The sequence below is a fragment of the Python bivittatus genome, unplaced genomic scaffold (genome assembly GCF_059951505.1).
Source record: "Python bivittatus isolate LINGU-HERP-01145 unplaced genomic scaffold, Pbiv_v1 ctg000220_np1212, whole genome shotgun sequence".
NCBI classification, from domain to species: domain Eukaryota; kingdom Metazoa; phylum Chordata; class Lepidosauria; order Squamata; family Pythonidae; genus Python; species Python bivittatus.
The window spans coordinates 16,499,558-16,511,752 of NW_028277048.1; the positions used below are offsets into that span (position 1 = coordinate 16,499,558).

The following is a 12,195-nucleotide window of genomic DNA, read 5'->3' on the forward strand; positions in this document are numbered from 1 at the left end:
TGTTATTAAAGGTCATGGACCAACAATTACTTTAGTACAATGTCATAATACATGATATATACTGATGTAATAATATGTAGCTTGTATAATTACTGCAACAGCACAGTGAAATATAAATGGGGAAAATCTTGAGAATTTGAGATTGGGGGGAAGGGGGTTAGAAGCACAGGGATGAAAGAGGCATTGTAATTAAACAGTTAATAACAACCTTTTGTTCAGTGTGGGAAACCCAGAGCCGGAATATCCAAGATGACCATCTCTGTCACGAAACGGTAACTGTCTGCATTACCAAACTGCGTTTATTGTTGTTTCTCCAACAGTGCTTTCAGGTAACTTTTATTATTATTCAATTGCCCTGTTTAGTTCTTTTTAGAACTTTCACCAAGGAACTCTCCTGACTTCTGTTTATAAAATTGTCTTTGGGTATACTTGTTACTTACCTAATCATTATTTTGTCTTTTTAACTCCCCAGGGAAAAAAACGTAAGTTTTTAAAAAAGTTCTGCCAAGTTTTCCCATTGGCAATGCCAAAAGCCTTCTATGTGGAAGAATCCACTCTTCCATTGAAATCTACCCTATTATACCTTAAGTTTCTTCAGTTTAATCCTATCTTCTCTGAAACACTAGAAAATCTATTTTTATCTTGGTCTTAATGGTAGGTAAGAATGTTATCCACATCACCCCTCAAATCTTCACTATGCTAAAAAATCCTTCCTAGTACTTGGTTTCTATTCCCTCAACATCTTTATCTAGTTTTCAAGCTTGACTTAAAGACTTTTTTATCTTCACCAACATCTTTGCTGCATTTCCATGAATTTGATCCAATTTTGTCTACAATCTTCTTAATTCTACATAGTATCTGGCTATTGAAAAATAAAATAGACATTTCTACTTGTTATATGGAAGTTATACTTCTAGTAATATAAGAGTTGTGCAGTTGAGGAACAATTTCCTCATCTCAGAAATGTAACAGAGGAAAGTCATTGTGAGTGAAGACCATTTTGCATCTCTCCGGGGCCAAATTCCCAGAACAGATTAGATAACTAAAATGACTGTGATGCTTTCTATGCATTGCAGAGGACCCACAAAAATGGGTTTGTATACATTCCCTCACTTAGATGTATGTGGCAAATAAGCATTATTTCCAGGTAACTAGACAAAAAACAAAGTCTAAATTAGGACACGAATCACTGTTTTCTTTCACAACTTCAATATACCACAAATAGTTTTCGTACATGAGGTATTAAATTTTGAGAATACACAACTTCTTCAGATTAATTTACAAGTCTGCACACAATAGTATGTTCTAATCTCTTAATGCTATAAATATTATTAGTGATTTTGCTTAGTATACAAATTTTAATTAGCATAGGATAGGATACAGTGCCATTAGACTGTGCCTCTTAATTCTTAATAATACTGGGAAATATTATGTATTTTATAACATTTTAATCTTATTTTAAAGAGTACTTAAGGATAAAAATGCCTTACGTACTCTTTACAAAAAAAAAAAAAATGTTTACAGATAGCAATTGGCTCAAATTCAGCCAGTTAAGTTTCATAGATGAACAGAAATATGAGCACAGATCTTCCCATTTCATTACTCTTACAGTGAATTCTACCCTACGCGATCTGCTTAAAAATTATTGAAACAGTATACTGTTATCCAGCTAAGTGCAAAAGGTACAAAATAAGAATACTTCCAGAAGCATGGCTCCTCACCTTACCTGTTAAAAGACATTTGGTAACTATATTGTCATCTCACACACACACACCAACAGATTTTGTGGGAAAAAGGAAAGTATCAGGAATGAAAGAACACAGAAGGATACAAGTGGAAGATGGCATTGTCCAGATACCACCCATACAAGTCTACTAATTTAGAGATCTTCTATTGCAGAATAACCAGAGGTGATTATCTCAAATGATAAGTGTTGGAGAGCAGGGAACAGTCCACTACCAAGCTCCCTGCAATCCCTAAGGTAGCTTATCCTGTGCCCTCAAAGCTAGTCTGTAAGTACAATGAAGAATGTTATTGCATTGTGAGCACTGAAGTAGAATTCCACTGTCAGTTCACTTGGATGCTGAATGCCGTGATGTATATGTGGGAGAGGCTCAGCCACACACAGCCAAATGCCTTGGGCTGGTTCTGTAAATTAGACAACTGCACAGGGAAGGGAGCTGCCTGGAAATACTTTCAGTCAGGTTATGAATCCCTCATCTTACACCCCGATCATGGCTTAAGTGACCTTCTTTCTCTTCTTGTGATTATTATGACTTTAATATGAACTGTAAGATTTAACATGAACTTGATGGACCTGCCTTGAGGGATTGATAGGTTACTTCTGCAAGAAAATATTAATCTGACACAGACAATGGTATTCTACAAGTACAGTCCTAGACACCCTGAACTGGATGTAAACTTCACTTTGCTTACTCTGAGGTATGTATAGATAGACTTCCAGACTTAATTAATTAAACACTGTACAGGTATGGTTGGTCTTACCTTTTCGCCTTTCTCTCCACGTTCTCCCCTTGGTCCTTGTTCACCTGAGGGCCCCTACAGCAAGTAAACAGAACATTCAAGAACATTCAAAAACAGTTTTAAAAACCTCTTTTTCAATATATGTAAACAAGATAGCAGAAAAAGCCACTACCTGAGGTCCAGGAGGGCCTCTTGGTCCTACAACCTAGACCAAAAAGAGGGAGAAGAAAAAGAAAAAAACATACACAGTCACTTAAGTCAAAGGTATATTTTGTACAACCAGGGTTTAAGAAAAATTAGAAAGGGATGCATTAAATTTGAAACTTACATCCTTGATATCACCAGGTTCTCCTTTTTGACCCTGCCAAATGCAAAGTGTGCAAAGTTAGGGGGGGAAAAACCCAAACCAAACATCCCAAGCCAGTCAATTAGTGCATCTTGAACCCTGAGTCTACATACCACAATTTTAACTTTTTAACACTACAGCATTAAGACAGCCTGCGGGAACTGTAGGTTTCAAAGTGTTACAGAGCATCTAACTTCCAATCCTGCAATATGGTATACATAACTTCACCTAAAACATGAATAGACTTAGTAAAGTCAGTAAAAGATTCATCTGGCTGGAGCAGAGCAATTATTTCATCAATTTCGGTAGTAGACTGTCAGATTGCCATTCATATTCATAGCCAGATTCTGTCATAATTCATGATAGCTATCTGTTGCATCATTTGCTTCTGAATTTCATCAGTTGCATCATTTCCCCCAGGCTGAAGTCTAACCCAAATGAATATGTGTAGCCACAACAGTGCTTTTACTAGCATCTCAGTTTGCAGATATTAGCTTTTGGGGGACACAGTGATAAGTAATACTATTTTACTTCTTTTTTAAGCAGATAAACAAAGGTTATGAGTGATACACTTTAAATTAATAAAGCTGCCAATTTAACAGCCATCAATGGTGCAAATTCCTGCTGAGCCTCTAATAAAATTGGCAAACCTTGGGGTGCTAACAGACAGTGGTGGTTATTAATAGGGTTCAGTTATCTCACCTTGGGACCAGGTTGCCCTGTTAAGATCAAAGAAGAGAGAGAAAGAAGAAAGGAAACATTAGAACTATTTTGAAAAAAAAATATGTATGAAAATTTGAGTACACAAATGTCCTCAATCTGTTCACACAAGAAGCATGTAACAACATGTAGAGGGACACAGGATAACATGTAACTAGTTCAAGGAAACAGACAGGAGAGCCTTGCTATTTCAAAGCTCACCCTGTTCCAAGTCACTGCTCTGTCGGAGATGCTGAAGACCCAGGAAAATAACGGGCATAGGATTCTTACACTGGGTGTGCAAGGGCTGATACAAAGTGACAAAACAAGCAAGCACAGAGAGAATAATAGTGTTCTGAATAATTCATCGCAAGCTCCAAGCCATGCTAAAGCAGGCTAGCTCAGTTTAATTCAATTTTGCCCACAGGAATTACAGTTCGGTTTTATCAAAGCAAGGTTGCCTGTTTTAAGACTGTGCCCATTTAGGGCTTTCTTCCAAATAAACTTGCATAGGATGGGAAAGAGCTGAGAGTCCCACTGATTGGAGGAAGATGAAGCCTACTTCTTTAGAAGCAGCTTCCCAGTGAAATAAAAAAATCAGTCAGACTCACCACCAATAAACATGGTTAGATCAATCAAATAAGCAAATAATAGCTTTAGGGGAAAAGTGTGGGCTTTTTTTTTTTTTTTAAAGATCCATGATGCAAAATACAGAGGTTAAAAGCCACAATCAGCTTAACTGCAAAAAACAAAAAACAAACATGCACAGAAACAACATGGTTAACTTTTTGCAGGTCTCAACCCTTTACTCATTCTGGCAGTCTCCCTGTTGTTTTGCTTCTGAGTCTTCCCTTTTAATTAGAGGATTCTCAGATGGCCAGAAGATGGAAAAGGGTTAAAAAAGGCTACTTCTAATTATAACAATTCCTAGGCTACTGCTAAGAATGTAATTTTAAAAAACAACCACTATTTTTGAAACTGAAAAATGGTGGATGTTTTCCTGACACCTTTGGAGTGACATTTTCCATAGCTTTGGAAAACAGGACCCCAAGGCAGCACACGGTGAGGTAGGGAAGCATTATAAATCATCCCTCAAAATTGAGGTATGAAAGTTAGGCCATTCCTCTAATGTTCACACAAGGATTGACCTCTTGATACTGAGGCCTCTTCTCCCTCTCCCCCCCCCACCCCATTAATGAACCAGAAATTCCTTAAGGCGCTTTAAGGCTCCAGAGAGATTTAACATATGGGAGGAGTTATCTGGCTATCTGCTAGGCAGGGGTGTGTGTGTGTGTGTGTTGAGCGTGAAAAGTCAAAATGGCAGCCATGCCTATGCAATCAATCAAAACTGGCATCTTGACTTACTCTCATGGATTCCTCTAGGCTGAACCACACATGCTTTTTGCTAAGATCATAAACAAATTTCCATGGAGGGGTTCACCAAAAGGAGCACAGTTCTAGATTTCTACCTCTTTGTTCTGATGTGCTAAGTAACTCCAAACTTGCTTGAGGATTTTACAACCTTCCAGATGGTGCTAGCCATCCGTATGAACAATGATCAGAGATGGGAAGCTGGAAGGCATGTGTTCCTCACGCTTGGCCCTTACATCTTATATTTTTTTCTTTACACAACTCTGATTGATGTACTAAGTGAAAGCTGTTAAATCATAAGGCACTGGGTACAGTTAAGAAAATATGTGCCAATTACATATTGGCATTAATGGGATGTAAAAGGTTAGCTGCTTACAGTCCCTTGATTTTGATGAATACAGTATTTTATTAGAACAATACACTTCTAATAAAATACTGTATTTTAATAAAGCATTACATAACTATGCTTTTAGCATCACCATCACCAATTTTTTTGGAATGGCAGCCACGAGCTGCAATTTCTGCAGATAGTTGAATTTAATTTAGATATTAAGAATGAGATTGCCTGTGGTTCAAAAATCCCATGAAGGAAACCATCTGATAATACCTGACTATCAGTACCTGATTAGTCCTTTTCCGTTTCCATAGAACTATAAAAAAACTCCCCTTGTCTAGGTCACCCTATAATTTCTGACACAGAAATCACAGTTCAGCACTCTGTAGTGGAAGAAAGCCGCAGGAACATGTATTTAGCATTATGAAGCTTCTTCCCATTTCCTCAGTGTATTAAATGCCCAGTTAGCAATAGTAAATACAGATGGGGCACAGAAAAATAGGGTGCGGGAGTTGTTAAAAACCCTCTACTTGATGATACAGGGAAACTTTTGAAATGGCTAGAAATGGCTTTAAGAAGTCTACACTTTTGATGGACTTGTCTGGCTGTCGTAGACCAGTTAGTAGTTCATCGATAATACTCCCCATCTCCTTCCGTCGTATACTCATGGTTCAATTAATTCATCTTTTCTACGTCATAAACACACAGTTTGAGGAATTGTGAGAAGTAGCCTTTTGCCACAATTGCCTTTCCATGGATGCCGAAGCATCTGAGAGTTACATCCATGGCTCTTATCAGTCTTTCCTCTTTTTTTTTTTGCGCTCAAGTAATTTATTTATATGAAAGAGAAATAAATAAATTACAACCGCTGGCGGTGGGCTGATCAGCTGGACATATAGGGCAACATTCTCCGAAGGGTATCTCCGGGCTGGGACAGTCTCTCATCTCTTCGCAGAGAATATCGTCGCAGAGGACAGTCCCAGTGTCACAAACACAGATCTGGCAGGGCTCGGGTTTCCACACATCTCTATCACTATATCTCTGCCCATTCTGCACACAGCTGCCTGCCTCCTCTGTGCCAGAAGGAAAGGGAAAGGAGAAAGCAAGTTAAGGGACAAATGCAGCAGAAATCAAGAGAGAAAGAAATAGCAGCGTTTGCCCCAGTGATCCTATACACTGAGCACAACGTTGGCTTCCTTTATTCCCAACAGGCCCCATTCAAGAACATCTCATCATCTTCCCCCAAGTTACAAGGGCATCTTGTTATTCACAAGCAGAGGGAAAAGGCCTTCGGTTAGCTGCTCCCATTCCCATCTCTACCTCCATGTAAGTAGGATCCAGAAATTTATCTCAGGGCTTCTCGCAACAATGATGATAACAATACTGGTTTGGGAGTCTACGTAAACTCAAAAAAGCATGTGCCAGTGGAGGGGTTATTAGAGAATCATAGAATGGTAGACCTGGAAGGACCACAAGGATTATCTGGTCCAACCTTCAGCAATGTGCAGGAAAACCAATTTAAGCCATCCATGATAGGCAGCTGTCCAGCCTTTTAAAAACCTCCAGAGATGGAGAACCCAGAACCTCCAGGGTAGACTGTTCCACTGATGCATAGATTTTACTGTCAGGAATTTTTTTCCAGGTATTTAAAAGAAATCTAGGTAATCTATCCTCATAGCACATGTCCTACAAGTTGGTGTATCATCATTTTTGCCCTTCTCTGAACCCTCTTCTGGAAATGTAGTACCCAGAATTGTAGACAGTACTCCTTACCAGTGCTGAGTAAAGAGGAATATAATATCCTTTAGGGTTCCTTCCTATCAGATGTGTGAGCTGAAAACAATTAGCACTTTACATTTTTCATTTATCCTCACAACAGTTATGTGAGTTGTGCTAGGATAATATAGTCACCCATGAGGCAAGGCAATGCTTATTTGTGATGTAATGGCTTGGGTAATAGTTACCTGTGAGGTAAGAGCCAGGATAACAATTACTTGCAAAATAATAGCCATAGTAGTAGGTACTTGTGAGATAAAGGCTAGGGCATTAGTTACCTCTGCCACAGATAATGCCTACTTGTACACAATAGTACATATTACCCAGTGATAGTTATAGGGTAATTAGGGTAATAGATCCCTGTGAGATATTGCTAGAGTAATAGTTACTTGCAGGGTAACAGCTGAGATAACAATTGCTTGCCCAAGGTTGTTCCTGCATTTTCTTATTACTACCTGCCACATCAAAACACATTTCGCTTGCTACCTATTATCTCTTGAGTACAATGATGCCAACTTCATAAAAGACACCCAGCAATCCTAAGACTGGAGCACAGATGGGTTGGTTATCTTTATTCTGAGTTTTAACTCAGCTGTAGTACTTGCCCCTCCCTCACTTTCTACAAAACCAAGAATGCTGATCTGGAGTTAAACTTCCAGGAGAACCTATACAATCCACTCAGCAGCCCTTGGCATTTAGCAAATTTCTCTAACATTTATGATCAATCATAGTTTCCTCTCATGCTTGTTTGATGGGCCACTTGACTCAGCTGAAAACATTTCTGATGGAAGAGTTTTAGGAACTTAGAACTGTTGTAGCAGGCCATATAACTGATTCAGTTCGCAATCTCTGACACTAATTCTTGGGACCAACAGGGAAGGAATGACACTAGAGGCCCTTTTAAACCACCCAATTTGCTCCAATCCATTTCTGAAATGGATGCAGCCAAATAAAACCTGCATCTAAGGAACAGTAGTGACCCGAATTAACTGGATAAGTCTAAGGAAGAGTAAAACCTGTTTTTCTAATTAAAAATCCTGTGTTTTGTGTTTTTTTTAAGGCAACAGAAGACCAAATCGATGTCAGATCAGTGAAGGATAAGGCAGATGGAGGGTGGTGGGAGAGTTCAAACCAGAAGTCAGAGGAAGACTTTGGTGCTCTAATCTAAACACCAGATTAACTCCCCCACATTATGTCAGCGAAGTAGAAATCGTGCTTGATAGAGAAGGGATCAGGAAAAAGTGCACTGAAAATGTGCCTCGTTTGCACTTGCGTCTCTTCCCTCCCCCTTCCTCAACTTCCTAGCTAAGGCTTGACAGCGGCAGCAGCAGCAATATGACAGGGGGGCTATTGTGCACAAGGCAGTGGAGCCTGTTGGAGCCCAAGGGACCGTCCACTCATGAATGGACCTTTTCTGGACTGTACACAGAGTGCAATTCACACTGCTCTGGTAGGGACTACTTTAAATAAATATGGGCAGCATTTCAGCATCTGGAAGCTATTGCTGCTCAAGGCAAATAAACCTTCATAGAGCAGGGACTGAGTTTACTCCCTAACCTGGGAGAACACTTGAAAAAAATCAGTGTGTAAAAAATGAGACTCCCTAAAGAAGCACCAGGATGAAAGTGACTAAAAAGTTTTCCCCTTGTGAGAATATGAAAGTACACTTTTTAAAAAATGTAGATGTTATTTGCTGCTGAACACTCTGCCTTTCCTGCGTGCTTCTGAATCTCCAAGCCACAATGCTTTAACCTAAATCATTACAGACAATGATGTGGCAAAAGATGCTAACCTTAGAAAGGCTATGCTGACCGTTCTGCAGACCAGCTGATTAATAAGAGAAAGAGCGCCTGATTATGAATGGGAACGGCAGATCATCTCCCAAGATTGTTTTCAGAGTACTTTTAGTGTACAATTGCTCTGCTTAGTTCACTGAAAGCTTGTGCCCTTTTGATAAAGGGTGTTAGTCAGAAAAGGTGCCCCCAGACTCCTCCTGATTTTTTGCTACCATAGACTAACACAACTCTCCTACTATACTATTTTCCACTTGTAGCCCTCCCATATTTTCCTAGCTTGTTGTGGCTAGAAGCAGAGAACAGAATAGCTACTCAATACCTTTTGATCAGCAGGGCTAGGAGTCATGCCCTAGGGTATCCTCTGTGTCAATTCCCTCTCTTGAACCACGCTGAGGCAAACCAAATGCAAGGCTCTTTTTCTTACCAACTCAGAAAACTCAGCTGCAGAGATTGTAGCATATTAGTAGAAAGAGTTCAACTCCTTTTGCACTGGGAGAAAGCAAGGCCTGAGATCAGGAGCAAAAAAGAAATCCCACCCCACCCCGCTTTCATGAGGTATGCCCTACAATCGATTTACAGTCTGGGGCATATGGAAGAAGGGATGGAATTCAAGCAGAAGGAAACCTGCCCCAAAAATAGGAAGGGAAGAATTGTTTCTACCTATTAAAGTTTCCACCTTCCAGCCCTGAATAATACTGCAGACAACAAAGGCTCTCTCAGTGAGTAGCGGAAAAGGGAGAACCTGCCTATAATTTTGTAATGATTGGTAAAAAAAAAATTGATAACAGCTTTGGGGAGAAGAAGCGGGGATTGAGATGGTTACCCACAGGAAGGATTCCCATGCCCTTAGTTTAAGTGTGTGTGTGTGAGCGTGTGTGTGCATGGGGTAAAGAGCGAGAGTGGAACAAATGGACTGATGTGCCTCTGGAATGTTTTGTACCCCTCAGGTGGCCTCATTTGAGTTGGGGAAATTTTTCCTTCTGCTCCTTCAGCTACCAAAAAAAAAAAAAAAATCTGTTAGCTATCAAATTCCACGGGAATTCCATCTGCACCTTACTCCACATCCCTAAATGAACCAGGGGAGGGACGCTGGATTTTATACACAAAGATCTTTCTTTGTGATTTTTCCCCCCACCCCAATCTTCCCGGTATGTTCTCTTTTGTCTGGATCCCCCTGTGAGCCCCTGTACAAATCATTCAGTTAACTCTTTCATTCCACCAAGAGGCTGGGTTGTTGGGGGTTTTTTGGGGGTCATTTATCCTGTGTGAGTTCAGAATATGACTTTTTATGATGTTTTCTTTTGTGGAGATCTTTAGATGAAGGCATATAGCAATTTAACCACCTCTAATAATAGTAATAGTAATAATAATAATAATAATAATAATAATAATAATAATAATAATAATAATAATATAAAAATCATATTCCCACCTCACCCCGCTGCTTAGAAGGCCCAGAGAAGAAATGCTACAGCACTTGAATTAGATTGTGCTAAGTGCAGCTCTTGTTTTTGAGTAACCAAGCATTACAATGAACAGATTGGGATTTCAGACTAATGATGAGGGTGGAACAGCAACTCTTTATGGCAGGAAAGAATCTTGGGAGCCGAAAGAAGAGAAACCAAGCGCAAGGAGGAGATGGAGGGAGGCCAACTCAAAGGAGAAAGTTTAATTGTACAAACCCACAAGTGGTTTTTTAAGTTTGTTTTTTCTCCTGATCTTTTTTTTTCCCTCCCTCCCCTAATTCATTGTTCCCCATCAACTTGCTTTTCATCTGCTTTCTGGAGAAAAAGAAGAAGAAAGGTGTAACTTACGTATATCCTCATTCTGACAATTGACAACTGCTAATAAAATTACTTGAGTAGCTGCCAGGAGCACTAGAGTCCTTGAATCCACAAAGCTGAACATGTCTAAATGTTAGACATGCAGGACCTTTGTGAGGATGAGAAAGGAGGAGTAGAGGAAGAGGTGATGGTGGTGGTAGATTCCCCAGTGGCTACCGAGCCTTCATGCAGTCGATCCTCCCTTGTCTTTAAGAAACAGCAGGAGAATCCCAAGTAGCGAAGGCCCAGCAGAAACCCGGCTAATGCCGTGGGCTCTGGGCTGAAGCACCGCGGCTGATGCTCCCCTCTGCCTTCTAGCAGCCCGTGTATATGCCCAGGTCTCAGTCCTCCCCTGCCCCCCAGCTGAGCTGTAACCTGAGCCCTCAGCCTTGTCCCCAAGTTAGAGACCCCTCCTCCTAATCGATCTTCTCAAGTGCAACTCCTGCAGCCAAAACGGGTGGCAACCAGACGAGAGGGAGGGGTCTGTTGCCCCCTTCCCTCTCCAGCCCCGCTCTGTACATACACACTCATACAACTCGCTCCCGGCTGGCAGACCTCAGACGAGTCCACCCATCCCTCGTCAGCCTCATCCATCTCTCGCCCTCCAAGAAGCAGCTTCGCAGCGGCGCGCGTGGCGCCCTTGAGCTGAGAATCTGGCCGGAGCGCAGCGGCTCCAGTAGAGGTGGAAGGCGATGACGCCGGTGTCAGTGTCCCTTCGATTTCTCCAGTCTCTTCTCTGCTTTCTTGCATCCGATTTTTCTACAAATCGGGAAGCCAGAAATACTACTTTACTATTTCATGATTCGGATTCTCAAACGCGCCTATACAATACCTACGCAGCATCAGCCGAGTCAGGACGGAGCGCGCTCTGCCCTCCCACCTGTTGCATTTCTTCCCAAGACCCACCCATCCCCTCTCAAAATGCTTCGACATCGCTGCTTCCCTTACATACTAGACATATCCCGCCACCTCAAGACATATTTCCCGATCAAATCCCCACCCCACGAATAGTTTCCCAGCTTGGCCCAAGAAATCTCCATACATTTTCCCGTGTTTTCCATTCCCGCCCGTCTCCGCCGCTTAATGTGTACAAAAGGGGGGGGGGGGGGCGGTTTGTAAGAACAGAGCATTAATGACCCAGATCAACTCTGAATTAACGCTGGGAAGAATGCTGGGAGGATGGTCTGCATTTTGACCACCTCGCAGCGATGGATGAGGTGGCTGACTAGCGTCTCCTCAACTGAGCGGGCTCAAATCGACCAAATCGGCGGAATGTCCTCCATTTCATTCAATTTCTCCCCTCCTGATCCTTTTTTTTTTTTCCTGTTCGGAGGAGTATCAGAAATGCATTACTGGCTGGTGAGTGCCCCCCCCCCCGACGATACTCGCTATCCCAGCCCTGCCTGTCTTCTTCCCGTCATTGCCATTTCCCGGGAGAGAAAAGATGTTCAAACGTGAATGCCACTGCACGGAGAAGGGTCCAGGGTCTCGCTTGCGAGGAAAAGATGGCTGCGAAGGCCGGACGCGCGCCTACTCAACAGTAAGTCCCACTGAATGGAGCGAGGC

The 12,195-nt window shown here is 41.4% G+C and overlaps 1 protein-coding gene across 1 annotated transcript in view; it reads right to left on the bottom strand.

Moving 5' to 3' along the window:
- Positions 1-10,880, bottom strand: part of COL2A1 (collagen type II alpha 1 chain) — a 79,865-nt gene extending 68,985 nt beyond the window's left edge. The window contains exons 1-6 of the mRNA XM_007424774.3: positions 10,621-10,880; positions 6,101-6,307; positions 3,533-3,549; positions 2,813-2,845; positions 2,657-2,689; positions 2,506-2,559 (exon numbers count right to left, since the gene is read on the bottom strand). Of these exons, the coding sequence (XP_007424836.2) occupies positions 2,506-2,559; positions 2,657-2,689; positions 2,813-2,845; positions 3,533-3,549; positions 6,101-6,307; positions 10,621-10,714 (438 nt within the window). The 5' untranslated portion in view covers positions 10,715-10,880. The remainder of the gene's footprint in view (positions 1-2,505; positions 2,560-2,656; positions 2,690-2,812; positions 2,846-3,532; positions 3,550-6,100; positions 6,308-10,620) is intronic.
- Positions 10,881-12,195: the final 1,315 nt, after the last annotated feature.